The sequence below is a fragment of the Nyctibius grandis genome, chromosome 1 (assembly GCF_013368605.1).
Source record: "Nyctibius grandis isolate bNycGra1 chromosome 1, bNycGra1.pri, whole genome shotgun sequence".
Lineage (NCBI taxonomy): Eukaryota > Metazoa > Chordata > Aves > Nyctibiiformes > Nyctibiidae > Nyctibius > Nyctibius grandis.
The window spans coordinates 86083773-86111090 of NC_090658.1; the positions used below are offsets into that span (position 1 = coordinate 86083773).

A 27318-nucleotide genomic window follows, 5' to 3' on the forward strand; every position below is an offset into this window, starting at 1 on the left:
CTTTGTATGACACATGCCATCTTAAGACTGTTTCTGTGCTATTTTTATATTAAGATTAATTAGATGCAACTCAGGTATTGCACTTGGCTGCACCTTACAATCAATCCTCTGTTCAACCCTTATTTCTGAAGGTTAATTTTCATTATGCTCTCAACTTTTCTCTGGCCCATGATGCTACCCAAGAAAATATCAGCTTAACCACCTTCTCCCTGTATACAATGGGCAGATCTTGCAGACAGCCTGAGCAACTTACTTTCCCAAGCCACCAGGTCTGACATACTGCTCGTTTTCAAACTGATCTCCTTTGTCAAGTTCTTTTTCTCCTCCCACACAATGACTGTGTTTTCATACAGGAATCCTGTTCTTCAAGGCAGCAGTTCTACCCTCTATCATCCCACAAACCCTTGAGAGAGCACACACTAAATCCAGCTCTCTTCCTCTTGTGGTCAGATCTGTAGGCCAAGGGATAGAAAGGATGCAAAAATTTGGTGTTTCTTTGCAACAGAATGCTGAGCTCACAAGATCCAGAAAGGCAGATTACACAATTTCTTAGATCCACATTTCTTAGACATACAATTTAAATCTATATGGAAATGCATCCATTGATGTTTTGTTGATATGTCGAGGAAAGCTGCTCTGCAAATGCAAGAATTAGAAACTTTTGTAAATTAAGCCTGAGCTGCTGAAACACAATTTTGAGACAGAAAAGGGAATTCTATAATCAGCCCCATGGTCACAGATACACATGGCCCTGAACATCTCCCTGTACATCTACCCTCTGGGCAACAATCTGAAACTGGGATTCATTCCCCTTTCCCCCAAGATTTCGATCTTCCTTTCCCAACTCACCCTGCATCCCCTCCAACCCAGTACATCTTAGGGCTCTGAGTAAGCGTGAAAAAGATTAACTGGGATCACACATCTTGCCTCTCTCCAATTGGTTTTTTTTGGGGAGACTTCTTGACAACACAGAGCAACTAGCAGCTACGACTTCTTGGGCTAGGAGCAGTATATGAACCACCACTCTTTCTCAACGAAAACTATTCATGCCCCATCTCCACACTGCCCAGACTGAGAACATCCTCCTACTCTTTTAATGCTTCCTGACCCCTACAACCAACAAACAAGTATAGGCCACCAAAAAAAATTGTTTGGTCATAGCAAAGAGAGCAGTAATGGACAAAAGAGAGTGAAGAGGAAACTCCTTAAACTGTTCTTCCCAACAAAGAAGCTTACAGCCTAAGGGAGAAGGTAAGGTCCAGATTAACTATCACCTCTATGGAGTCTCATGAGGTTTATATCTAGAAAGAAGAATTAGAGCATTCAATCTATTCCCTGTATATTGCAGGCCATTATATTTCACCCAGGTACTTTTGAAGACACTAAACTAAGGCTACTTTAGGCCCAAGGAGGCTAAACTGTGTGCCCATACAAAGATGGAGAGATTAAGGATGCATTTCTATCACCTTCATTTCAGCTGCTCATTTACACCCCTATATTTGCTTCTCATTTCCATACAGCTGTTTGTGGGGACATGGAATAAGTGAGGTGGTGGCATGATTCACATTAAAAATAAACCAGCATTATGCTATAACAGTAAGGAAAAAAGTAATGTCATGTCAGAAAATTCTAGAAAGTGAACCATACGGAATTTAACACAGAAAACGAGAAAAAAAAAATCCTAAGATTCGTGCCAGTCTGATACAAATGAAAATTCCTTCTTGACTCCACTTCTAGCGATCAGCATTTCAAATGAGGCAGGCATCTAACAAAAGTACCACTTGTTTTTCTCCTCTGGAGACCATTCTGTGTGCTTCAGAGCAGTGAAAAAAAGTAACTTTTCTTTTAGAGCAATTTAGACTGCATTTCACTCACAACCAGTTAGCACTTCTGCCTGTCTCCCTGTTCATTCATGCTTCAGTTGAATCCTGAGCTCCTGAGTACTGCTTCAAAAAAGTGTGAGCAGAGGAAGAATGTTCTAGTCCCCTGCAGGCAACTGCCCAAAGTCCAGGCACGCAATGTTTGATAGTACTCTTTACAAAACCCAGATGTCTCATTAGCCAGGGCCAGAGGAATCATGACCAGCATTTCTCTGATATATGTCATAATGTTTTTCCAGAAAACTAAACGAAAATCTGCTAAATGCACAGCATAAATCATAGAATCACAGAATATCTCCAGCTGGAAAGCACCCATAAGGATTATTTAGTCTAATTCCCTGCTCCTCGCAGGACTACCTAAAACTAAACCATATGACCAACAGCATCATCCAGACACTCCTTGAACTCTGACAGGCTTGGTGCCGCGATTGCTTCCCTGGGGAGCCTGTTCCAGTGACCAACCACTCTCTCAGTGAAGAATCTTTTCCTAATGTTCAGTCTGAACTTCCCCTGATGCAGCTTCATACACCATTATGAAGTAAGTACCATTATTTTAGGTAAATAAGTAAATATCATTATTATAAGTAAGACTCCAAGCAAATTCAATATTTTTTGGGAAGACGATTCGTTACTTTGAGCTGTCTTGTCCATAGCTTGATATCTATCAAGAGCAAATAACATGAAAGATTTAACTTTCTGTGCAATAAACTGCATAAACTGAGTTAATTAAGCTCTGCATTACTCTAAACCTTCTGGATAATCTGTAGCTGAATTGTGAGTCTAACACCCAGTAGCTGTAATCTAGTGCTAGGCACAGAAACAAGATTATCCTCCTGATAGAAGTGAAAAAGAAAGTGTATCAAATTTATATTTTTGGCTTTGAAACTGCATTGAAAAATGATGTTAAGTATTTACAGTAAGACATAATCCTGCAGTAATCAGTTTTCCAGGACCTTGGCATGTTGTCCCCGGTAGAAAAGAACGAGGATATTTGAAGTCACTTTTGTTAGGGACACTAGGCAGTTTAACCGAACCCTATGATTCATTCTAATCAGAAGGCAACCAGTGGAACTGCCATGCACAGGATGCAGGAGGTCACTTACCCAAGAAAATCAAACATCCCAATACAGTTTTGCAATACAGCTCATCTGCAAGTGAGCTAGAAAGGTTAAAGAATAAGAGGTGCCAAAATAGAGAGCTGTCTCCCCCCCGTCTTAACTGAAAATGGAAGATGAAATCCTGGTTCATCACCAGAAAAACTGTCACCATCAAACAAGGGGGGAGAGGGGTTCATGAGAGATGAAAACCAAGATTCTATAAAGAAATCAAAGCAATTATCAGGAAAAATAGTTGTACTTACAAATATTTATTTCTATTATTTCTTTACTGTCCGAGAAGATCTTTCACTCTTTCACGTTTTTTGTTAAAGAAACAACTAAGCTGAAGTATTTGACCAAAAAAGAAAAAGAAAAATTTCACAAAGGAGCTGTTAGATAATACCTTAACTAACCATAGGTTTGTGTGCATGAATTTGAAAAATCACCACATGGTTCTCCTATCAGTTCATGAAACCTGTTTGGTAAAGTGATATTAGCTGTTGCAGGATGACAGTTTTTTAATTAACTGAATACAAGATGAAGTTAGCAAATAAAGGCAGTAGTTAAATAGGACTCACATTAATAATGCATTAAAGTAATATGGAACCCAAGCACATGAAGTAACAATATATCTGAAAATACCATGAAGTTCTAGATTTGTAACTAGAATAATATACTGATATCACCTTTATTAAAGACTGCTGTTATGTTAGCATTTTGTGAGTAAAAAAAAAATCTATTAAATACACTAAGAAACAGAAAAAGTTTAAAGCCTATTTTTGAATCATTGTAAATGCAATTTCATACGTGGCTTTCAAGAAAAGGAAACATTTCAACATTCTTTCTATAGGCAGGGTGCAAGGCGTGTTACTCTTGGGCTAAGAAGGTACCACAGGATGACTTACCGCAAAATTTGCTTTTGGAGAAAGAGCTGAACATAAAACATATATTAGGGCTGCCTCACTGATTCATTCTTTTCAGCTTTGGTAATTTAGAATAGTGTTATAACTTCAAGAAGACAACTTGATTTCTATTAATACAGAAAAAAAATATTATGGTTTAGATAAAGAAAAAAGACACCAGCCAGTTAGGAAAACAGGACTGGGTCTGGAAAACTTGGTATTAAGCCCTATTAGAGGTGCTGGTTTGCTGTATGGTCTTTGGAAAGTTATTTTCTCCCAAAATAATTTCCTGTCTATGATGCAACAAAGTAAGGACGGCGATTACTTGCTTTTGTAATGTGTTTTGAGGTCCTCAAACAAAATTCTATCTAAACGCAAAATATTTCTATTACCATAGACTGATAGAACATAATTACCAAAAAAAAGATCCAAATCAGAGAAGCATTTTGGCATACATAGGACTCCAACTGTGTATTTGTATTTTTGTTGAATTAGGATCACAATCATCTACTGCAAATTAAACCCATTGTTCTTGCACAATCCTTCTTTCCTGAAACTGTACCACAGTGCCTGTCAGCTGATTCAAATTATGCTATCACTTAGATTTTATATATGTATATAAGATCAACACAAAGGATGTAGTTTGCTGGACCTAAATTTGAGGAGGAACTCAAGAGCCTCATCTAAAATGAGGAGCCTCAAAATTTCTGTTCAAATCACTTATTCAGTCCCATGACACTTATGAGCGCCTGGTTTCAGCACTGAAACTTTTCAAATGCCAAAAGGTTTTCTTCTGATCAAAAGCACCTTTTCTTGCAATGATGAGTGACCCAACTACACTGGCCTATTTAGGGGTTATCCCATTCCTCCAAATGAGATTGTGTCTCTTGGTAACAGAACAGTTAAAAACAAACAAAGAAAAAGTCAAAAAGAGCAGGTAACAGTGCCCGTAACTCTCTAACACAGTGGTTAAGACTCTTACTTAGAAGGAATTGTGAGCTCCAAACCCTGCACCAAGAACCGTTTCTCTGTATTAATACCTAAAATATGTAATTCCTGCACTGATTCTACTTCATCACTTCCCTTCCAATGTACATCTGACATCATTTGCAAAATGACCCTGTGAGGAGGAAGGGTGAGTAACCTAGTCATTGAGACCCTGGCCTGGCCTTATTGCTGCCAGCTGTGAAGTAAAAGAGAGAATGACCTTAAAGCCCTTTTATGAAGAAAGGATACATCAACTACAAGAAACAGAGTTGTATCTCTGAATTCTGAATATGGAGAGTACATGGTAAAATGCCTAAGGCCAAGATGGCAGGTATTTAAGACTCTTTTTTGCCAAAGATTTCATTAGAGGATTACTGAGAGCCATAGAACAAAACCAAATTCTGCTGCTGTTCCTTTTGTTAGTTTTTATTTATTTCTATACCAACATTTCTTTCTTTGTGATGATTAGGGACCGTAGTAATGGATTGATTCAGCTGAAATTATGATATTATTTATATTTAACTTGAGTTTTACTACAATCTTTTCTTCTGTTGAACAATCAATTTTCCCTTAAAAGCAAAATATTTCCAGCACTAATTATGATAAGGCACTGTCTGCCTAAGTAGACAGGAAGACAAAGTTGGTATTTTAAGTCCACAGGCATATTTCAAATTAAAAAAAAAAAAAAAATGCAAGGATGATAGAGTTTCATTTCAGATTGCAATGTCATGCTAAAAATTAAATTTCTTAATTTTGATGACTTCCAAAAACTCCAGGCATCAAATACTGCCATCATGCAATATTAAATATTTCCACCAGATGTCTCCAATATATTATTTTACACAGAAAGTTACATTTGAGTTACTACATAAAGAGAAGAAAGCTGAAACTAAATATTTATCTGTTTAGACATGGATACCTTAGGACTGTCCCTAAATTGTTGTCAGTCCCACAGTGTTACCTAAAGAAACTTCAATTTTTTGCACTAACATTTTGGCCAAACATGTTAAAAAAAAACAAACGAAAATAAGAAAAAAAAAAAAGAGTTCATGGTTTTCACTTTTAAAAGGCACATCAGATCATGTCTTGATACCTACATTTTCAGAGCTATATAAGGTTGCAATTGGCATGAATGAGTTTTGCATTACTAAGAAACATTTTGTTTGTTTTTGTTTTTGTTTTTTTTAAAAAAAACAGAGAGTTCACAGACCCAAACTAAAGACAATTCTATTTTCAGAACTCTCTCTGATGTGTGCATGCAGCAATCCAGTTATTTATTAATAGCCTTTGTGGATTACTCCCACTCATTACCTTGAAATGTTCACCCAGATTCTGTCAGCCTGAGTCAGTAAATAAGCAATACTCAATACACATAAATGCAGTGCCAGAAGAGAATTTCAAGAACAAAAGGGAAAATTTGACATTGCTAATTCTCAGACCCACATATCACTGAGTTATGCTTCAAAGGCATCTTTATAAGAGAACTCCTAGAGAATCCTTGTCATTTCTCTGTGCTTCGAAGTAGCACTTGGTGTATCTGATAGACACGACAGAGTGCAAATTTTGCCCTATAATTACTTATATATGAGCAACTGTGCATACATGCACACGTATATTTAACGTGAAGCCCACTGATTTATTCAAAGTAGATTATACCCGAAAATGAAAGACTCAAAAGTCTCTAAAGGATCAAGGATAGAAGGCACATATTTACTAGGGAGCTGAGGATACTATCCTGGAAGCAAGGTGGGGTGGGTTGTTGGCTTACAAAAACCACAAATCCATCCTTTCAGGGTTCTCAACATATTTTACACAGGTTTATTAGACTTTGAATTTTACTGAAAGACAGGGAACCGTGCTTCTATTCACAGTAGGCAGGATGGGTCAGATAGAAATCAGTTACAACCCATCTTCTCAAAATTGGCTTTGGAAAGTATTTTTTGGATACTTCTATTTAGCAATAAGAGTTCTATTTTTAGAATAATCAATTTATAGTCTCAAATGACTTTAAGATGATACAGGTGCTCCACAGCACAGGAAACACTCGATTTTGTATGTCAAAACTTTCAGTTGACAGAACAAAAAGCATACTGAGGACAAGCCATATACTGAGATCTTCAGCCAATTCAGTAATATAGCATGGCATCTCTGTCTCTTGTTTATATGAAAGAAATCTTTGAATAAGTTATGTTTTCCACAATAGCAGAAACACAGAAATTTCAAGTGCTAATCTCTAAGGCCAATGCTAAAGTATAACTGTTGTGTGGGCTGGTGATAAAAATAGTTCCTTCAAAACAGGTTAAAAAAAAATTCTTTCCTTATTTCTACTTAATTCCCTTTGAAAAAATTAAGGCCATATACTCAATCCACAGTATGGAAACAGATGCCTTAAATTTGTACAACCCAACAGCTCTTCCAGAATAATGTAATATGGATTTAAGCTTTCCTCTTCAAAATTAATTAATAAACAAATATACATCAATAAATTAAATTGTTTTAGCAGTATTTCCAAAAATAGTTTGGTTATCTATAATTTTAGAGTCCAAAGCAAAAATAGCTGGATGTTAAGAAGTTCAGAGCTTACTATCCATGGACTCTGAACTGAGATGAAGTCATAGAGCAACACTGTCCAAGCATGGAGTGTACAGATATGTCATTTTTTTTTTTTGGGGGGGGGGGGGGGGGAAGGGGGGAGGAGCAGGAAGACAAGCACCACTCTACATTTTCTGAAGTAACATAATGTGACACATAACCTGCAATCATAAAAAGTGTTACAGTAAAGATGTAGAGTACCTATAGGCATTTACAAAGATGGTTGGACTGCATCTGTCCAAAGAGTAAGAGAATAGTTTTCCCCTCAATTACATAATTCGTCAAACACAGCAGAGTTTATAAATATTTATTATTAGGAAAACACCTAGGGTAATCTTTCCTTTCTATACATTTATTTAGCATGCAGAATCAACTCACATTAAGTTCTCATGAATAGTCAGGCCACCATAAAAGAGGCATACAAGTCCTACATGGTTCACTACCTGGTAACAATGCACATAAACAGTGTTTTTATTAGACAGTCCCTCTATAGAGAAAAAAAACCCAGTATATCTAAAGTAAGATCTGTTAAATCAAAAGACCTTTTACAGGGCAGTGCACAAGAAAAATAATTTCTAGTACCTTTGTAAAGGTCATCTTCAGTTTTTATTGCAGTTTGCTTTCATTTGTGTCTCTTAATTTGAAGGACTGTACAGTACCTGTCCAGTATATGCAAAGTCCAGTGCTTGTTTTAAACCAAGGCTTGTGACACCATGCAAATGCACCTCATCAGCTTCGCTTTCAACCATGCAGAGACTGAACATTGCCTAAGGAAAGAAAAGAAATGTTATTAACCATTAAAAACAACCCCCACAGTTAAGGTCCAGGAAGAACAGGACTGACTTTTACACCTTCACTAACCTTTGTTTTTCCTTGGATAAGAATTCTAAATAGCAACAGACTTGCAAGTTAGAATGAAATCTATACCAAGTTTTCAATACTAAGACCATAGCAATCAATCTTGCTACTGAGTCCTGTTATCAATAAAGAAATACAAAATCTTATACTGGAAAAACTGAAACAAATCCCTTTCGTCCATGTATATATACTTCCTAATTAAATAATTCAGGTGCAATTAATGGAAACAGTCACACAATAATGTATCATTAAATAAAAAGATAAAGACTCCAGAAGGAAAAAAAAATTCTGCACAAGCACCACTAGAAATCATACTTATGTATAGTATCATTATATACAGGAAGGAACAATAAGCTATACACAGTTACTTGTAGAAGAAGAAGGGGCAGTTAGCACACCATCTTTTATAAACAATCGTTTCCAAATAAGCACCTCAGACTGAAATGTGAACAGTGTAATACTCAAGTCACTGAATGAGGAGCAAGGATGGAGATGCAGTCACCTAAACTTACAACTTCCCCTTACTTGTTATTGCCCCATAAAACCTAAACTGAGATTGTCCAGGTGCTGTGGAACTTCCCTGAAAACAACATTGAGGAGAGCAAGTGTCCCTTTCAGCCAGTCTTACTTTCCAGATCATCATTCAGTGCTTCCCTGGACTGAAGCAACCCTACTTGGACTTTGGATCCTTGTAGGAATCTTTTTCTTCCCACCCCTGTTAAACTTAGACTCTTGTCTTTGCGCCTCACTCTTCCCTCCCAAATTGCACTCCCGCTGCAGTATCCCAACTTACCACTCCTTCCCTCCTCTTATCAGTCCCATTCTCCAGTTCAATACCTTTCCAGAAAAGCAATCTTTGTCACTCTCCCACACATTTTTTAACAAAATATAACACTCACAGTCTTTAGGCAGCAAACTGCGAACAAATAAACTGAACAGTTCTACCATCTGTCATTGCTAAAGAGAGTCTAAACTTATTCCCAGTAGGTTTTGTGCCAAACTTGTTAATGCCTCTACGGAGACTACCAAACTTCACCTTGGAGAACTCCAGTAAAGGAGCACTTCTTATGAATACACCCTCTTCTACTTCTGTCTCATCTCTGGCTGATACCCTCAGAAGCTGATGCAGTCAACAAGAACGCTGGTTTTCATACATGCAAGCTGTCCACCATGCAATGCCGAGTTTAAAGGAAAAAATAAGCCCTACCCCCTCTAACAGTTTAGCACATAACGTTCACCTAGACCCAAGTGGCTTCTTTCAAGAACTGAGTGTTTCCTGCAAATAAGTAATTTCTTCTGAAAATGTTAGCATTTTCATCATTAAAATGCCATAATTTGACATAAATCTGTTGCCTAGAAATCATCCAGTATAAGCAAGAGCGATATTTATCATGCAGTCACTCCTTGTATTTTTGCAATTTCTGTTTCAATAAAGTGGTATCAGGGCTTCTTCCAAACTGGCAACAGAAAAGAAGCATCAAAAAGTTTAAAAGGTTTATCAAACAAATGTAGTAAGACACAGCCATGAAATATATCTAGACAGAAAAAAAAATTTCTAACAAGTTCAGACACTTTTCTAATTCCATTAAAAATGTAATCAGAGTTGGACATTTCATTGTCATTGAGATGTATCAAATGAGCTCTAACAGCTATTGTGAAGCTTCAGGGCTTGCCAGGAGCTGCAAGGTATCCATCAGCCACCTGCTCCTTGCAAAAGCAGGTCTGCAGTTTGTGTCTGGAAGAGAGAAGCTTCTCTTCTCAGAAATTCACTACTAAACAAACTTGTTGGACAATATTCTGTTCTCCACATCAATTCCTGAATAAAGAGTCAAGTCTCAAAGCAACACCTACCTACATAGCTCTTACAGGGAAAGGTTTGCACACATTCTGTTCACTCAGTTCCATCACAGAGTACCTACAGAAAGGCTGGAAATGCTCAGTGACAGAAGATCCTGCAGGCTCTGCATTCTCTGACTGTTCTACGCAGCTATCTGTACACTGCCTACCTGTACATAGGAACCACTAAAAAACAGTGTGGCTACTAATAAGGTTCCTATTCTGATCAAGGGCTGGATGTCCTACACAATGGGTTACACTTACAGATACAAAGAAACACTTAACTAAATCTCATCTGTAGACCATGAATCACTTTATAAAGAACTGGGAGAGTTTTTCTGTGTAGACTTACTAAATTTACTTTTAGGAAACTGTTCTGTTGTATCACAGAAATTTCAACACGGTCCTTACACAGTGTTTATTACTACACCTATCTTAGTACACTCAGCAGGATCAGACCGCTAACTCAGTCACTGTCCGTAATCATCCACGGCATTTAACGAACACAGAGTCCAGGACAGCTTTGACCCCCTGCTAACTGGCACTCTCCCAGGCAATGCCCAGACTATGGTTCAGGGGATAACCCAAGCAGTGGCTGTTCCAAATAGACAGCATGGATAAAGCCAATCTGTTTGCAGAGGGAAGAAGGTTTAGCCATATGGACACAAGCCATGCTATGCCAGTTGCTTTTAGGGCCAGAAAACAAGCCCTTAGGCATCTTATTTACTAGCACAGGCATAGTCTAATAGTGCAATGAGCTATCAGAACTGTAGCTGCCAGTAAGCCACAGGACTATGGCTTTGCGTGCCATCTGCCATATGGAGTTGATTTTCTCTCATGCTATCCTCCGAGTATTCTGTGGAAGTTTTTGATACTAAGCATGAACTACATTTGTTTTTCAGGGGCAAGGCCAAAGAATGTAATGGAAAGATAAGGTCTGCAATGGTCCTCAGACAGTTCACATTCAGCTGAACCGGATTAGCCTCCAGTAAAGTAGTCTCCCACACAGAAGAACCTAGTACTGCTTAGTGATCCACACTGCCTTCACCGGTAGGCAAATTTCCTTCTCAGCCTGATAGTTTAAAGGTTTAATCTGGCATGAAAAAAATCTGTTCAATCATAGGCAGAAATAGAGCTCAAACTCAGTCTTTAATTTGCACTGCTGTACTTGAATATTATAGTTTTAACTGTAGAAAGACATGGATCATTAAATTCTGGCTTGAGACTTCACTGATACCTGGAGAAGGAGTTACAGGTGGGCTGTCAGCTCTGACTTCAGATGCATCTCTGAAAACGCTCTGAGGTTTTGTGAGCTTAAATAGATCCATCAGTCATGCTTTTAATGCAAGGCTAGTAGCCTACTTTATTTTCCCCTGGGGTACGTTAAAAACAACGCAATAAGATAAACATCTCAGGTCGATGTACAAGTGACAGACAAGAAAAACAATGAAATATAAAATATTTGGACAAGTGCATAATTCAAAGTCAAACTTACCAGAAAAGTTATCAAATTTGGCTAAGCATGAAATGTTAATAATTTTTAGTTACTAATTTTCTTCAACAATGCTAATGCTTTATTTTAAAATACTTCTGCTTGGACAAAATAAAATCTTCTTTGAAAATGCCTAATTTCTCATCCAAGACCTTCATGAGAGTGGGCAGTACAAGTTGTCAATGTGTTAAACAAAGATCCCTTTTATAATAAAATCCACTGGTGAGAGGACTCATCCTTTCTTCCAGTTCCTTTAAATATCCAGGTCTTGCTCTGTCATCCAATCAGCCAACGAGCCAACATTGTGGGAAATAAAGTGATTGTTTAAATTCTGCTGTTTTAGTCAACATTTTAATTAAGTAAATCAATTCCCCAAAAGAAAAGTAAGCACAATCCACTTGCCATTCTGTGACAACTGTTCCAAAATTCGGAGATCAACATCCTGCCACAAGTGGATATATTCCATTTGTGGAATTCCACCTGAGCTCACACTTGTTTAAGAAGCTACAAATTAGGATGGCCTCATGTTTGTTGGGCAGGCAGACACTTTACCAGCTGTAAAAAGAGGAGGAATGGAGGAATCAACCCTCCATTCTTCTTCTAATCTTGGCCTGAAACAGAAACAGAGCTAGAGAACTATTCCCAAAGGAAAAAGCAAACAAAGTACATGATCCTTGGATAAAAATAATCAAACTGTAAAACAACTCTCAGATTCTCGAAAATTTTACTTCAAAGAAATGTGGCAAGTTGGTAGGCATTTAATACACTGTACACTTGCAGTTTCACTACTTTGCCCTCAGCAGCAAAAGGTACCTTTCTAAATGGTTTCTTCTGCAAACATAGAACACAAAACACGACAAGGGCTCAAAACTGAATGGCACACAACAACAGGGTGACTAGGCTCAGATGTGATCAGATCTCATGTAACCGGGCAGAACAGCCTGAGTAAAGGATGCTTAACACAGTCATTGGCTTTAACTTTCCACGTTCAGCTTTTGCTGCTGCTTAGCTTTCAAAAGCAAAATGCAAGATGGGTGTAAAACACCACCAAATCAGAATAATGTATTATTGTTAAAATAAGTATAAATGAGATAAAAAAAAAAAGTCAAGATGCAGCACTGCAGCAACATGTAGCGTCCTTCACAACATACAACTTTAAGAACAGACACCGGGGTCACAGAAACACAAGATGATATTCAAAATCCCCCAAATACAAATTGCTCACTGTTGCAATGGTGAGGTACAAAATTGCTCCTTGCCTTTGAGTCATTTTCTTACTCAGATGATCCATATCCATGAGAGTAATGAGCTTGTCCTCATTTGTACACATCAATCTTACAGCCATGTCAGGCATAGTAAGTAGTAAATCATCACAAAACAACTTCACCAAGTTGTACGATATTTTACACAAGTAAACTCTTTCAGTGAATTCCACGCAACTTAATGGCCTTTTAAAGGCGAGAAACAGATCATAAAACATACGCAGCCTCAGGAGACAGGTAAATGAATATAAAAAGAACAAATGGTTATGCTATTAAAAAAAATACAGTGACCAAAATTATAAGTAATTTACTGCTACGACCTGGGGAAACAAACTGGAATTCTTATTATTGAGCTTTTATAAGCTTCCTGTTTGGAGTTAAAAAAAAATAAAAATAAAAAAAAATATTTTAACCCTGAGGTAACCACTGGGTTCTAATTTAAATCTGCATAAAACCTGTTTAACGTTTAAGAGATGTTTAAAGGAAATTAATAAAGTCATTAAATGAGCAATAATATGATACATTGGCTAAATACTGGACAGAAGGAAAATTGATAAAATACCTGGAAACTTGAGAGAAAAGGAGAGGAAATTGTCATCAGGGCCTGTAATAACGGTATCTGAAGTTAGGCAGCTGTATAACAAAAGTAAGTGAAAGTGTTTTCTGGGTAATCAATAGATAGAAATAGGCATGTTTAGATACCAATTTACAGAACTTATTGGGATGAAATACCTTTTCTACTCTGTAACTGTAGATGAAGTCTAAACACTTAGCTTAGCCTAGATGCCTAAAATAGACGAAAACTTTAATCCTAAGAGTACTGGGTTCAGTGAACTAAACTCAAGAATGAGAACTGAAAAGATAAGATTAATTGTGTCCTTTTAGCGTATTCATTTTAGGAGAACAGAAGAACTTCCACAGATGGGTATTTCTGGAATAAAAGCTACGAACAAAGACAGCAATAATAAACTGAGAAATCTTTGCACCTGTAAGTTTTTTTTCCTGTGTCAGATTACTATATATAAGAAGCAGAGTTTTCTTTCACTTCTCTGAATTGCACATAGTCATTTCTAGTTTAAAAGCCTTAGATGAATGGGCCTTTAAGTTACAGACCGCCGATTATGAGAGGCTGAATCCACACAAAATGCCTTCAGTTTGCCTATCTTGACCTGGACGCATTCCTGTGTGACATGATCTAGGTAATCCTGCTCCGGCAGGGGGATTGGACTAGACGATCTTTCGAGGTCCCTTTCAATCCCTAACATTCTGTGATTCTGTGACCTTCTTAGGGTCATCTCTTAGGAGCTACATCAGCCCCTAGCTGACTTTTCTGGTATGTTCCAAATGGGAGGTGAGCAAACGGCTATTTAAATTACTGCCTTCCAGAAATAGCCTGGCTCTCCTAAGAATAAAGTACATGGTTCCACTGCATAGCAATCACCTCTAAGTTCCCTCAGCAAGAATGTGAAGAGACATTCATCATTATCCATTTTTCTTTGATTCAACTCTAAATGCAACTTCCAAAATAAATCTAAGCTTTCAAAAAACAGAAAGTAAACTGAGCTTACTACAGCAATCTACAGTAACCCAAAGAGCAACATTTCCAAATTTCCTCCCTCTGTTTTCTCAAATATTGTTTTGGTAACTACCAGCAGGTCTAGTTCCAAGTCTGCTACAATACAAAACAAACACTTGGACCTCCCCACCAATGCATAGCTCTGAACTACACAAATTTTTGTTCAACCACAGACTTTGCGGTAGATCAGCAAGCACAAGAATAAAGTCCTGGGATACTTTAGAATCACCTCCATTAAAAGCTGTATTCACATGATGTTCATCGGGTTTCAGCAAACTTGTTTTGCACAACACAATGCAAACATCTCAACTCATTCCATCTCCCACTCAGCCTACCCTGTCACTTTTCATCCTTGACTCTAACTGGCAGTTGAAAGCTTTTGCAACTAAGGTACAAGAGCCTGCCTTTACCTTCAGCTGTTGCTCTTGTGTGGCTGTCCAGAAATCTGACACATTCTCTACCATAAAGTGTGTAAGCATTTGCTGCACTTCCTCACAATCACCACCAGAGAGGGAGAGTAGAAAGTCGGCACAGAGTGAACTAGCATTCTTGTAGTGCTGTTCATTGCACCACACACAAAAAGATGAACACCCAGGAAGTCAAGACGAACTAAGAGTGAGTTAAGCTCAATGCACATGAGCTTTCTTATCTCTATGTCAGTATAGAGCTCTGTGTTAAAAACTCACTCCTACTTTTCCTGCTGCTTATTAACTATATTGTAAGCACTCTGGTCAAATGTTATGGGAAAAAATTTTTATCAGTCTTACCATAAATTAAACCTTAAGTATACCATCCCACCCAGCCTCTTATTACCGAGGCTGAGCTCTGTAGGAAAAACTTAAAATGCACCAGACAACTTGTATTGTAGTCATGTTAACTATTTAACTTATTTCCACCCAATCCGAAAACATGTCTGAAGAAAACAAATATATATATACTTACAGCTGAAAAAAACCCACAATAATTTTGAATGTGAGAAAACATCTATTCTGTCTATCTAGCAAACTAATTGGTAAAGAACTTATCAATGTAATCGCCAAGGTTTTCCTTAGCTATTTATCTTCTTGCACTGAATTTTTAAGGTAAATGATACCATCTAGCATTGTTTTAGAAGAGCAGAATTGTTATCTCAAATTTCTGCCTACACAGTTTCACAATGATATTGCTTGAGTTCTTTTAAAAATTATTATAAAATAGATAGGCATCTTCATTAAGTGCAGTGTTTAATTCAAATTAACTTCCCACAGTATATGCACTTCTATATTCACCCATTTCACATCTTTTTCTTTACAAGAAATTGATCGTACTTCTCATCTCATGCATGAGAAAAGCTGTGAAGAAAGTAAACTAACACTTCAGAGATCTTGGATCAATTTCCTACACTGCTCAGGGAACTCAGGTATGATGTGATACCTCAAGATTTTTTTTATTGCATGTGTAATTTTAAGCCTGTGAGAAATCTTACTGGCATCAATGGAACAGCTCAGTCATGCACTCTTTCTGATTTAGGACCTAAGCCTATCTGTATATAGGTCACTCAAACTTGAAATTATCCAGTCCTGAGACTATCTTATCTGTTTGGACTATAAACTCTTTCAGGCCAAAACATTCTCCTTTGCAGTTTGTGTAACAGTAATATTAAATAAATAAATTATAATCTATTTAATCCCCTTACTACTCCTGAATTAACCTTTAGGTGTTCTTAACTTCCATGTTCTCATCCTTCATTACATAAGCAACATTACTTCTTCTTTGCTATGTTCACCTATCACAACAACAAAAAATTATTCAGAATGTATTAACAGGAGCCAAAACACTACTTTGACAGATGACAATATCCACATCAAATACCAACTGTGTTCTAGATATTTAACATATACTTATCCAAATAACCAGTTTAATATGTGAATGTTTCCTTACTGCATGTAAAAACGTGGCTTGTTCTTCTCATAACTAGCATGTTATATTTTGCTTTGTTTTCCTGCCAATTCAAGCCTGTCTATCCTAAATCAATCATCAGCCATGTCCTCTACAGTCTTTCACACACTGAAAAACATATCCATCAATATCAACTGCATGAAATATGATTAAGAGGCTCATTAAATGATACTTCTGAAAAAGTTCCATATAAATTCCCAGAGAAAATGTCACATAATGTCAATCACTGATAACTGAGCCTGCAGTAATTCATCTGCTCAAAGAAATCTACCTAAATATTGTTTTTTAGGCGTTTGCCATGCAACTAAAATGAATCCTGTAAAATGAAAAGGTCAGCTATCACTCATAGTTTAAGGGAATATATAGTTAAAGAAATAAGAAGACATACAAGAAAAAACTAGCAGCAAAATAGGTAACTTTATGTACAGTACTGAAGTCTCACATATTACTGTTAGCTAGGCAAAACCTTTGGTGTTTCTTTTAGTACATCACTGTGTCAGTGATACATGATTACATTAAGAGCTTACCAAATCGATGATATATGCAATGCTCTTGTTGCATTGCACTGTTAATACAAAAAGATCCCAGATTTTTTAAATGCACAAAACAGTTCGTAAATGTTATTCTCCCCAAAAAGGAGTTAAAAAAAAAAATACGCTTGCCGTGAAAATCAGAAGGAGCTTTAAACACTTCTAAAAAGCTGCATTTGCTGATAAATCTCTCACAAGTAGGAAAACGTAGATATCACTTTCTTACCATCTTTATAAATATGTAATGAAAATTGAAGTAAAGAGCTACTCTACTGTTTAGAGGACCTAAGGATGCAATAGTTTTTCCTGTTTGCATACTGCACATTTTTTCGGGAGTAACCCGGCTGTGAGAGACTGAAACGTAAAGTGATTGACTGTCTCAAAGTTTTGCTTGTGGCGCCAGTTTGACTGGTGAGGTAACGGGGGCTGTGGAGTTCACAAGCTTGTTGATGCTGCATACACCTCTTCTGCTTATCAATCGCCGATCATTTGTCCAGGCTGAGCTAGCAGCCTACCAAGAACATCCAGTTTACTCTGAGTGATAAGCGAGGCCTAAGGCATGTTAACAGAGCGTGAGACGTATGCGCATACACAAAACTAGAGCCACACCACTGTCAAGACACCTGTTGTCAAGATGACGAAACCCACTCCCTTGCCTGCAAGGTATAAAGGAAGACCAACCCTGACACATGGAGCTGGACCACCACCAGAAGACTGAACACCGAAGACAAACAGAGGACCTGCGGGACGCCGCTGGATCCTGGGTGGTGACTATCCTATCCTTGCTATACTGTCCGTAATCTCAGCCTATTTTTTCCTACTGTCTCTTCGTTTCTTTTCCGTGTCTTTCCTCCTCTTTCCCAAAATATCGTTATCCACTTATCATTTCTCCAAGTAAACTTAGTCCATTGTGAATCAATACGGTGCCTCATTTGTGCTTTATCTTCATCTCAAGGATCAACTAAAAACCCTTTCAAAGGGAAGGGGAATCCTTTGCTGCTCCCGCATGCACCAGGAGAAAAAGGGGGGGGAAATTGTTTTTAAGGGGGCTCTTACCCATACAGGTGGGGCTGACCGTGGAGTTTTTCGGGGGCTCCGACCCGCAGGCAGGTGGGGGCTGACCATCGAGTTTTTAGGGGGCTCTGACCCGTGCCAGCTGGGCAGGGCTGACCGAGGAGGGCTGCGATCTGATCAGTCGTAGCTGGTGAACGCCCCCCTCTAGTGGAACCTTATCGGTTCTTGATACGGGCAAGAACAAAGTAATTTTCTTGGTTGTAAGAAGGCACAGGGTCTTCACTCCCAGTCAAAATAAAAAAAGATATAGATGTTTGTTACTAACAAGTTAAACTCTTGGCTGAACCTGCATCCAACCTAATTCACATTTTGATAGTCAGAGTTTAATAATCAGTATAATGCATCTTCCCCAAATTTCTGCGTAGATGCATGACCATAATTTAAGACACCAGGAGAAAGAACAGTTTGTAGCATAATACTCCTAATGAGTTGCTGCATCATCACTAAAAAGACCTATATTCAAAAGTAGCCTAAGTTGTGCTGTAGAAACAAAATAATTCTACAATTTTCATGTGCAACCCTGTATCAGAATTAAAAAAAAAAATTAAGTGAACTACTACAGCTACAGTAACCTTATTAGTTCCAACATTTCAAAATAAATGAGTCATCATAGATGGTCCTGAATACCAAAATTATTGTTTTCATTGTGGCAGAAAGCAAGAAAACTGAATTGTAAGGACAGAAATCTGCAGTAATGTACAGTCTGTCCTAACAATAGTCACTCTTAAGCAGGCCTGCCTTTTGGAATATAAAGGGAGCAGCATTAGTAAAATGAGATTTTTTTCCAGCATCTCCAGTCAAGCACAGAAAAGTATGAGTCACATTTGCAAATTTTGGCTTAAATTGGTTTAATGCTTCCCAGTGAATGCATAAGCCTATTATTCATGTCCTTTGATGATTTTAGCAAGTGATACCAAAAGCAAGCCCAAAATAAAACTGGAATAAAAGTCAGTTAGCTCTTGAACTAGCACTTTAACTACCACAATACATTTCATTCAGGGAGGTAAAGCTTCTCGTGATTTCTTTTCGCAGGCAAACCATGATCAAAATTTTGACACCTTTAAGGGGCTTACTTTTAAAAGCGTACTTCATATAGTACCATCAAGACAAGTTTCCCACCTCAGTGCATACGAGCTGTAACTAAACACTTGTACAGCAAGGCTTAATCTAACAGAACAGGAGTAACATAATCTTAGTTATTATTATAATTAGCTTCTTAAGAAGCCATTTATAATGTGACATAAATGTCATTAAACACTGACATCCAAATGTTCCAACCAGCTATGACAATTATCTTCTATTCTGCAGCATAACTGCAAAAGCATACTTGTGTGAGAAGCCTAATGTTGAAATTTGACATGGTTCATTTTAGGAAAGTTTGTACTAGATACCTTTCATATCTGGCCCATTTTATGAGAATTTGAACTAGATACCCTTCATATCTTTGAAAACAGTCCTATTTTCCATTATAATTATAAAACCTGCTTTCCATTATGATTATAGCATAGGTTTGCTAAAGAAGTACCCTTCCCACTAACATATTTATTAAACTATTTTAGACAAAGGCCAAAGAATAAAACCAGCTCAATGACCATTTTTCTTTGGTTTTCCTTTTACTGATAAAACCTACAAAAGTAATTAAACACTAAAAATTTGCTAAATAAAAGACAAATGACTTGACTAACCAAGCTTGTATTAATATTGCAGTCATTTGTCACAGTAGCTTTCATCATCTGCTGAGCTCTGCCCTCCATCAGCTATCTCCTCTGAAACAAATACCTCTATAAAATAATCTCTTAATTTTATTTTTAGTAGTCTACATTTGACTGTGCTCATTTATCCTTTGGCTCTTCCTTCATCTGCAACAAGCAAATCATTTTACAAAGCTGTTCAGGACAGTCAAATGTAGAGGGTTCCCCTGCTTAAATCCAGCCTTTTACTAGATGAAGGCCTACACTGACATGAATTCAACTAGCCTGTATCACATTTCAGTCTACTAAAACGAAGTTGTTAACAGGGTGTAAAAAAGTGGCACTGTTCATGATGAAGCAATTGAAGAATTTTTTTAAAGAAATGTATTTCCTCTAAAACTTCCAACAAGTACGATGTGCAACATAGAAGGCAAAAGTATGTGCATCGTGATGGGCTTCTCCTTATATGAAGAGGAATGGAAGAAATATCGAGGGAGTACCCAAAAGAAAAACAGTTATTTCAGTAGTTGTCCTGGTTTGGCCCAAACCAGGCCAATTAGTCTTAGAGAAACCAAGGTCACTGCTAAATTCCTCACTGCTTATAAGTGAAGAGCCAAAGGGGAGTCGCACCTGCAGGGAGGAGCAGACAGGGCAGGCGACCCAAGATTGACCAACAAGGTATTCCATCCCACACACGTCATTCTCACTTTCCTATTTATCACTAACCCACTGCCTCCTGGAGGTGGGGCCCAGGAGGGAGGGGCCCTCCTGTCTCCCACTGATTGGTACCAGCTTTGCCAATTCTCCAGTTAAAAGCCTGCAGGTGTGATGGCAGGGGGAGCTACTGCATTTTCCCCTCTGGCTGTGCTGGGGGAAGCAACTCTGCCTGAGGAGGATTTCCAAGCTCTCGATCTTGGTTTTGTATATATTTGTATATATTTGATTATTTCTATTATTATTATTATTATACTCTTTTTCATTACTATAGTTTATTAAAACTGTTTTAACTTTCCAACCCATAAGTCTCTCTCCCTTTTCCCTTTCCCTTTCCCTTAGGGTGGCAGGGGGGAGAGGGTTAACAGAGAGCATCTGCCACCGGGTTAATAGCCGGCCCAGCTTTAAACCGTGACAGTAGTGTTAAAACATCCTAACAGCAGCTAATGTACAAGTGCAACATATGGATTGTGTTTTTAGCTCTTCAGCAGTCTTGCCTCTTTCTTCGGCTACTTCTCATATTATTAAAATGGTATGTGGGTCCTACTCACTGAACCTGAAAGTGACACACTGCCCCAATAATTCACTCAGGTGGTTGGAGCAGAAGGTGTTTTCAGCTTCACTACACCCACAGAATAATTGCTTTAATTTCTCCTGAGGTTGTGTAGGAAGATACTGATAGAGACTGCAAAATATAGAAGTGTCTACTGCATCCAACAGTGTTCTAAAATATAAGACTTCTTCACCAGACTATAGGGTCTGAGAACAAAACGGGTATGAAACACCTCTCTACCACAGGCCTGACCCAATAAATTGGCTTTCCACAGGCAGATGCTTAGCAACACAGAAACTGCTGCTGAGTCCAGCCCAGCTTAAGAACACTTCCTATGGCAGCACTGCAAAATTGTACTGAGGTAGCCTGGAGCAAGCAAAGAAGACGGTAAAGAAAATTGGCAGTTACAGCACCACAGCCGCAATGACTCCTTTCTGTCCTGCTTTTAAACTGAGAAAATGCATCAGTTGCATAGTGACCAAACACCACATGTTGTTAAAACACTAATTTAATTAGAGACAATGGACCACAGTCTCCTATGGCCTACCTAACTGCAGAGTTGATTCTGCCATACTTACTCATGGTGCACTTACTTACCATATGGGGACTTCAAAAAGGAAAAAGAAAAAAAATAATGAAGAGGATAACTCAAAGAATAAGACACCATATTGTCTACTGTACAGCAGTGGCAGAATTGCAATTAATTCATTTACATACCATGAGAATTGTAACAGAAACATATTTACTCTGACAGCATAACAACTGTTGGGAATTTGAAAATAGAATTCAGAAAAGAGAAGATTCTTGTAAATGTTTTTGGTAGCACTCACATTGCTGAGCTGTGGGAATTCTGTCTGCAGCAAAGGAAAACTGGTTGAGAGCCTCACAGAATAAAAACCCATTAATTGCAAAGATATGGAAGAACGAAGTAAAATAACCCAGATACACTCCCTTACTTTGTCCAGTTTGAAAGAATATTAAAATATTTATTTAGAAAGCTTTAAAACATTTGCAAACCATTTTTGTGTATACTTATTTGTTCAGATAAATATTACACAATAAACCACCTCAAACCTGCCCATGCTACATTACTTCCAATGATTTGATTAAGCTTCGTAAAACTATTGACAATGCCTATATCAAACAATATTTTAAGGAAGGAAGGTGCTGTTTTCTTGACATTAAACTGTAACTGGATTACTGAGAAATTAGTAACAAAACTCTAATTCGCATTTAAACATTTATATTATGCTAGGAGTACAACTCTTCCAAAAAAACTTATTTTTTCCAGGTCTCCTGTTATTTTAGAGAAGCTGTTTTTCTAATGAGAAGCAAGCAGCATTGAGTTCTCATTTCTCAACAGGCAGTGTATAAGTAACATGTTCACAACACCAGACATTACTATGAATCTTCAAATATCTTCTGCATTGTTGACAGCACTCAGAACCACGTGTACCATTTGGCTGATTTCATATGTAGAAGAATTAAAATATAGTGCTAAAAAGCTAGACAGCATGCTGAATAGTCCTTAGATTTCTTACAGCATCACTGTATGGTAGTGAACATTATGAGGTCAGTAATCACAAAGCTGGAACCACTACCAAGACTATATTCCTTTCCAAGTGTGCAGTTAGTATTCTTACATAGAAAGAATGCATAAAAAAAAAAAAAAACCAAGAGAAATTAAAAATACAGTTAAGAAGGGTGGAAATAGTTTTATCTCAGTATTAAACATATTTAAAAGAGACATCTTTATCAAAGTTCTTAGACAAGAAAACTGCTGGTGTTACAGTAAATGAAAATACTACATCCTGTTCTAAAGTTTTGTAGGGCGATTGGGAACCGCTTCTGAGTTAGGGCATTGATAATGGAGAATGGCATGGGACAACATGAATTAATACGGCAAAGACAAGAAATGAATTGGTCAAAAGTCTTGAGGCTTCTCAGACTGTGGGGAAGAATGTTAAGAGTAAGAAGATGGCAAGGATGTATAAGTAAATAGCTGTGATATTACTAGTTGTGCATAAATCATGATGGCAGCAGAAAAACTGCTTGGTATTTAATGGAAAATGTTTCAATTTTCATATAAGTTATCATCAGTGAGAATAAAGATAAGAAGGAAAGGATGCAAGGAGTCATAACAGGGTGCATGGTTTGCCACCTCTAGGATGTTCACCTGACATCTCTACAATTGTACATCTGCATTCTGTTGTTGATCCGTTAGTGCATCATGGATGTGCCAGATTTCCAGACGAACAGCAGTTCTACCTACAGTCCTTCTCTAGCCCCAAGCCATATATGGATAGGCATGACTGCTTCAGAACTAACAGACTAGCTTTCTAGCTTGAGCACTAGAGGATGATTTTTGTACTAAGAGTCAGGCTCACAAATAGGCTTGTTTTTCTTGGCCCTCTTTCTTGAATCCTTACAAGCAGTACACAGATTTTCCCAAACCCATTATGATAGTCTGCATAGTTTGGATACAATACATACTATTCCTATGTTATTATCCTACTACATTTAAAAGAATGTTGGATTTCAGCCTGCACTGTCCCAAACAAGTCAGTACTAGATATGTGTTCAGGAGTTGGTGAAAAATAGCATTGGCTCAGAATCTACCAGATTTGTACACTTCCTGAGTCCTTGGTCAATCCTAAAACAGTACATTTCACAAAAAGAATATGGATGGGGAAAGGGGAGACATGGTCATTTCAGCTACAGGTCACATCCATAATACATCAGTTACACCTACATCTTTAGTTCCTTAACAAAAAAGTAGAACTTCAGTTTACCTAAAATGTTGTAGGAATACTGTTTTTATTGTTTTAGTTCCACTGTGAATCATAGAACAGTTGAGGTTGGAAGGGACCTATGGAGGTCATCTTGTCCAACCGACTTGCTCAAGCAGAGTCAGTTGCCCAAGACCATGTCTAGATGGCTTCTGAATATCTCCATGGATGCACACTCCACAACCTCCCTGGGCAACCTGTGCCAGTGCTCAGTTACCCTCACAGGGAAAAAAAGTGTTTCCTGATGTTCAGAGGGAACCTCCTGTGTTTCAGTTTGTGCCCATTGCCTCTGGTCCTGTCACTGGACATCACTGAAAAGAGCCTGGCTCTGTCCTCTTTGCACTCTCCCTACAGGTATTTATATACATTGATAAGATCCCCCTGAGCCTTCTCTGCTCCAGGCTGAACAGTCCCCACTTTCTCAGCCTTTCCTCACAGGAAAGAAGCTCCAAGTCCCTTAATCATCTTCGTGGCCCTTTGCTGGGCTCTCTCCAGTATGTTCATGTCTCTCTTGTACTGAGGAGTCCAATAAAGGACAACTGTGGGTTATTAACATATTCTAGTGGTGATCAACTATACGTATTACATAATGAAAAAATATAAACAAATGTTTCAGTAGTGTTAATTAGGATAACATTGTTTGATTTACCGTAATTATTTTCATTTGGAGGCTTTTCCTCCACAGTAGACTTCTGTTGCCTTTACAAATTGTTTAAGAGTGCATTTGGCACTGCCTTACTTGCCTGAGTTGCTCAGAACTCAACAAAACCAAAATCCATTCCAAACACTGATCTCCATTTGTGAATTCTACTTACAACAGCTCACATACAAAAAGGAGATGCAATTGAACAACAGAGCCAAGCGGTTCCATCAATCGAAGCAGAATCTGTTGTTAATTGTATTTCCTTCTTTTTGTTATCTTGTTCACAACGATTGGTCTAACTTAGAACTTCAGGTTTCCAATTCATTAAAACACTGCTTTTGGGTGCAAGTTGCAGGTAGACAACAGGGATATGGAAATTCACTTCAAGTTACCTGCTAGGTAATTATTACAAGCAGGGAACATCCTTATGAAAGATACACTTTGAATGATTTGAGTTGAAGAACCTGCCATAATTGGTTTTTTTTTTTAAAAAAAAAAAAGCAGCTATTGACAACATTTAACAAAAGCGATGATCCTATATGCTTGGGAAAAATGAAAAAAAGCATTAGTTTAGAAACAATGTTAGATGATACAGTTAAACTACGTGACTAAGATCTACCAAAGCTGTGTCAGGCAATTAATACAGATGAAATAGTTTAGTTACTCAAACATATCATAATTTCCAACTGAGAAAATAAAATTAAAATGATCCCAGGAAAAGTTTAGACATGTAAGAAGAGGAAGTATTTCTCAGCCTACACAGGAAGCTAAAGTGAGGGTAAAAGCCTCTTTTCACACAAAAGTCTCAGTAATGACTATATGTTTCTAGAAGAATAGAGTTTATTTGGCCCAATGGAAAGAGCTAACATTTTTAAATGTTATCTGGAAAGACAATTTCTAAGTAGCATCACTTCCAGGGTGCAATAGCAAGGAAAATACCATTCATTTGGCACATGCACATCATAGTAAAATAGTGAAAAACATAATCACATTATATTGCAAAAGCAGCAGGTAATGCTGATTTCTCAGAACTAGGTCCTTAGATCTATCCCTAAGACCTGTTAGGGAGAGTTTTTTCCTCTTTATGATTCATGTAACAAGACCCCAAAAGCTATTTGCATCATACAGTCTTTCACATCTCAGGGATTTGTTTCTAAAAATTAATTCTCTAACCTTATTAAGAAACAATGCAATATATTGCAAAATACGAACAATCAGCAATGTTGTGTACACAGAAAAGAATTATCTGTTGACATGGAGGAATGATGGCACAGAAAACCCCTGAAAATAAACTGCTTAAGAATCAACTGTGACAGTTATAAGTACAAAGTCTGTATGCAAAATTAACATCTACTCATTCATTTCAGAGAAGAAAGATTCTTCTAAGAATTGGGCATGCTCACTTTGGAAGAAATTAGAATATTATTGACATTTTGAAATCTATTCTAGTTAATGGATGTAATTTTGCTCATCCAGATTACATGGAAAATCTGCATCTTTTTGAGAAAGATCAAAGTCCTGTGACTATAAACCCACTCATCAAATGAAAAATAAGGAAGAAGAAAGGAGTTGTTCTGGCTGGAAAACCAATGTATTTTGTACAAGAAAATCTTGAGGTTATATAATCACCTGCCAACACTGTAAATGCCTACTAATGAAGTCATGCAGTAACATTTCATTTTGGTCCCAGAGGGGAAAAAAGAAAAAGAATCTTTTAATTGGAAGTCACTTAGCTTGCTAGAGCTATTACAATGCACATATACTCACTAACTCAAGGGACTTGTCTCACTGCAATAGACTGAGACAAACAGCAAGTAACAGCATGTCATACGGAAAATTTTGCCTAAAATGCTGTTTGTTGCTTTAAAAAGAATGCATAAAACCACATATGTTTACTAATCTTTATATTAGTCTTTTAGGGTATGGAGCTGACTATTCTATTCCTTAACTCATTTTGAAAGAAGAGGTCCTTCAGGAGATACTGAATAGAAAACAAATTGAAAACCCTAATTTTCAAGTGTCTAATCTTGCAATTTAAGTCTGTATTTTAAATGCAGTCTTCCTATGTGATTTCCTAAAGGATTTTTTTCTTAAAGAAAAAAACACAACATTTTGGTGTACAAATGTAGCACCTGAATTTGGGAATTTGTTATGCTTCAGATTAAACTCCAATGTTTCAGCACAGCTGGAACTACAAGACTAACTACACCAGCTGGAAGAAGGGATGGTAGGCTGTTACTCTAGAAGGCTGGCCCTCAGGTATTTTGCTGAAGCTCAGGTTTTTGGCTTGTCTTAGAAAAGCAAATGAAGATTTTTACTCCAGACTACAACCTCAAAGAAAAATTGATAAGGCAACCTCTGTTTGACCTTCTCCACTCTTCCATATACAATGGTTCCGATTCCCTCAGTCTGTAACATGACACACATTTAGTTATGAAGAAGAAATAAGTGGCAATTTGAAAAAAATACGCTGCTCAGCTGGCTTGTTATTCTTGTCAATAAAACATCACAATTTCAGAAGTAGCTCCATCTAAATCAAAGTAGACACAGAACATGTAGAACACCATAAAAGGGCTCTGTAGAAAGCAAATACCCAGTCTCTTGTACAAGCTGTTCTACAAGAGTGGCAAAACAGAGAAAACAAACAAAAAAAATCACGCTGATTCATTCTGATAGAGCCCTGTGTGGAACTGAACATATTTCCTGAGTGATCTGTGAGATCGTAAGAATTGCATGACAGCCTCTCCAGACAGAGCTGAGGGTAGGCTGGTATATTTATCAAATCTATGAGCCACAGAAACCAAAGCTACGGTAGGCAAGTTCTTTGTATCACACTGATGTATAGCATTGCCATCTCAGTTTTATTCAAGGCAACACCAACATCTGATGTTCCTAGAATCCCAT

General features: G+C 37.6%; 1 protein-coding gene across 7 annotated transcripts in view; it reads right to left on the minus strand.

The window, feature by feature from the left end:
• KLHL32 (kelch like family member 32) overlaps positions 1-27318 on the minus strand; it is a 97535-nt gene that overhangs the window by 65257 nt on the left and 4960 nt on the right. For 5 of the 7 annotated variants that reach the window (XM_068406296.1, XM_068406332.1, XM_068406317.1 and 2 more), the window contains exon 3: positions 8118-8225. The exons of the other annotated variants lie outside the window; for them this stretch is intronic. In XM_068406296.1, coding sequence (XP_068262397.1) covers positions 8118-8225 — 108 coding nt within the window. The remainder of the gene's footprint in view (positions 1-8117; positions 8226-27318) is intronic. 7 annotated transcript variants of the gene reach the window in all.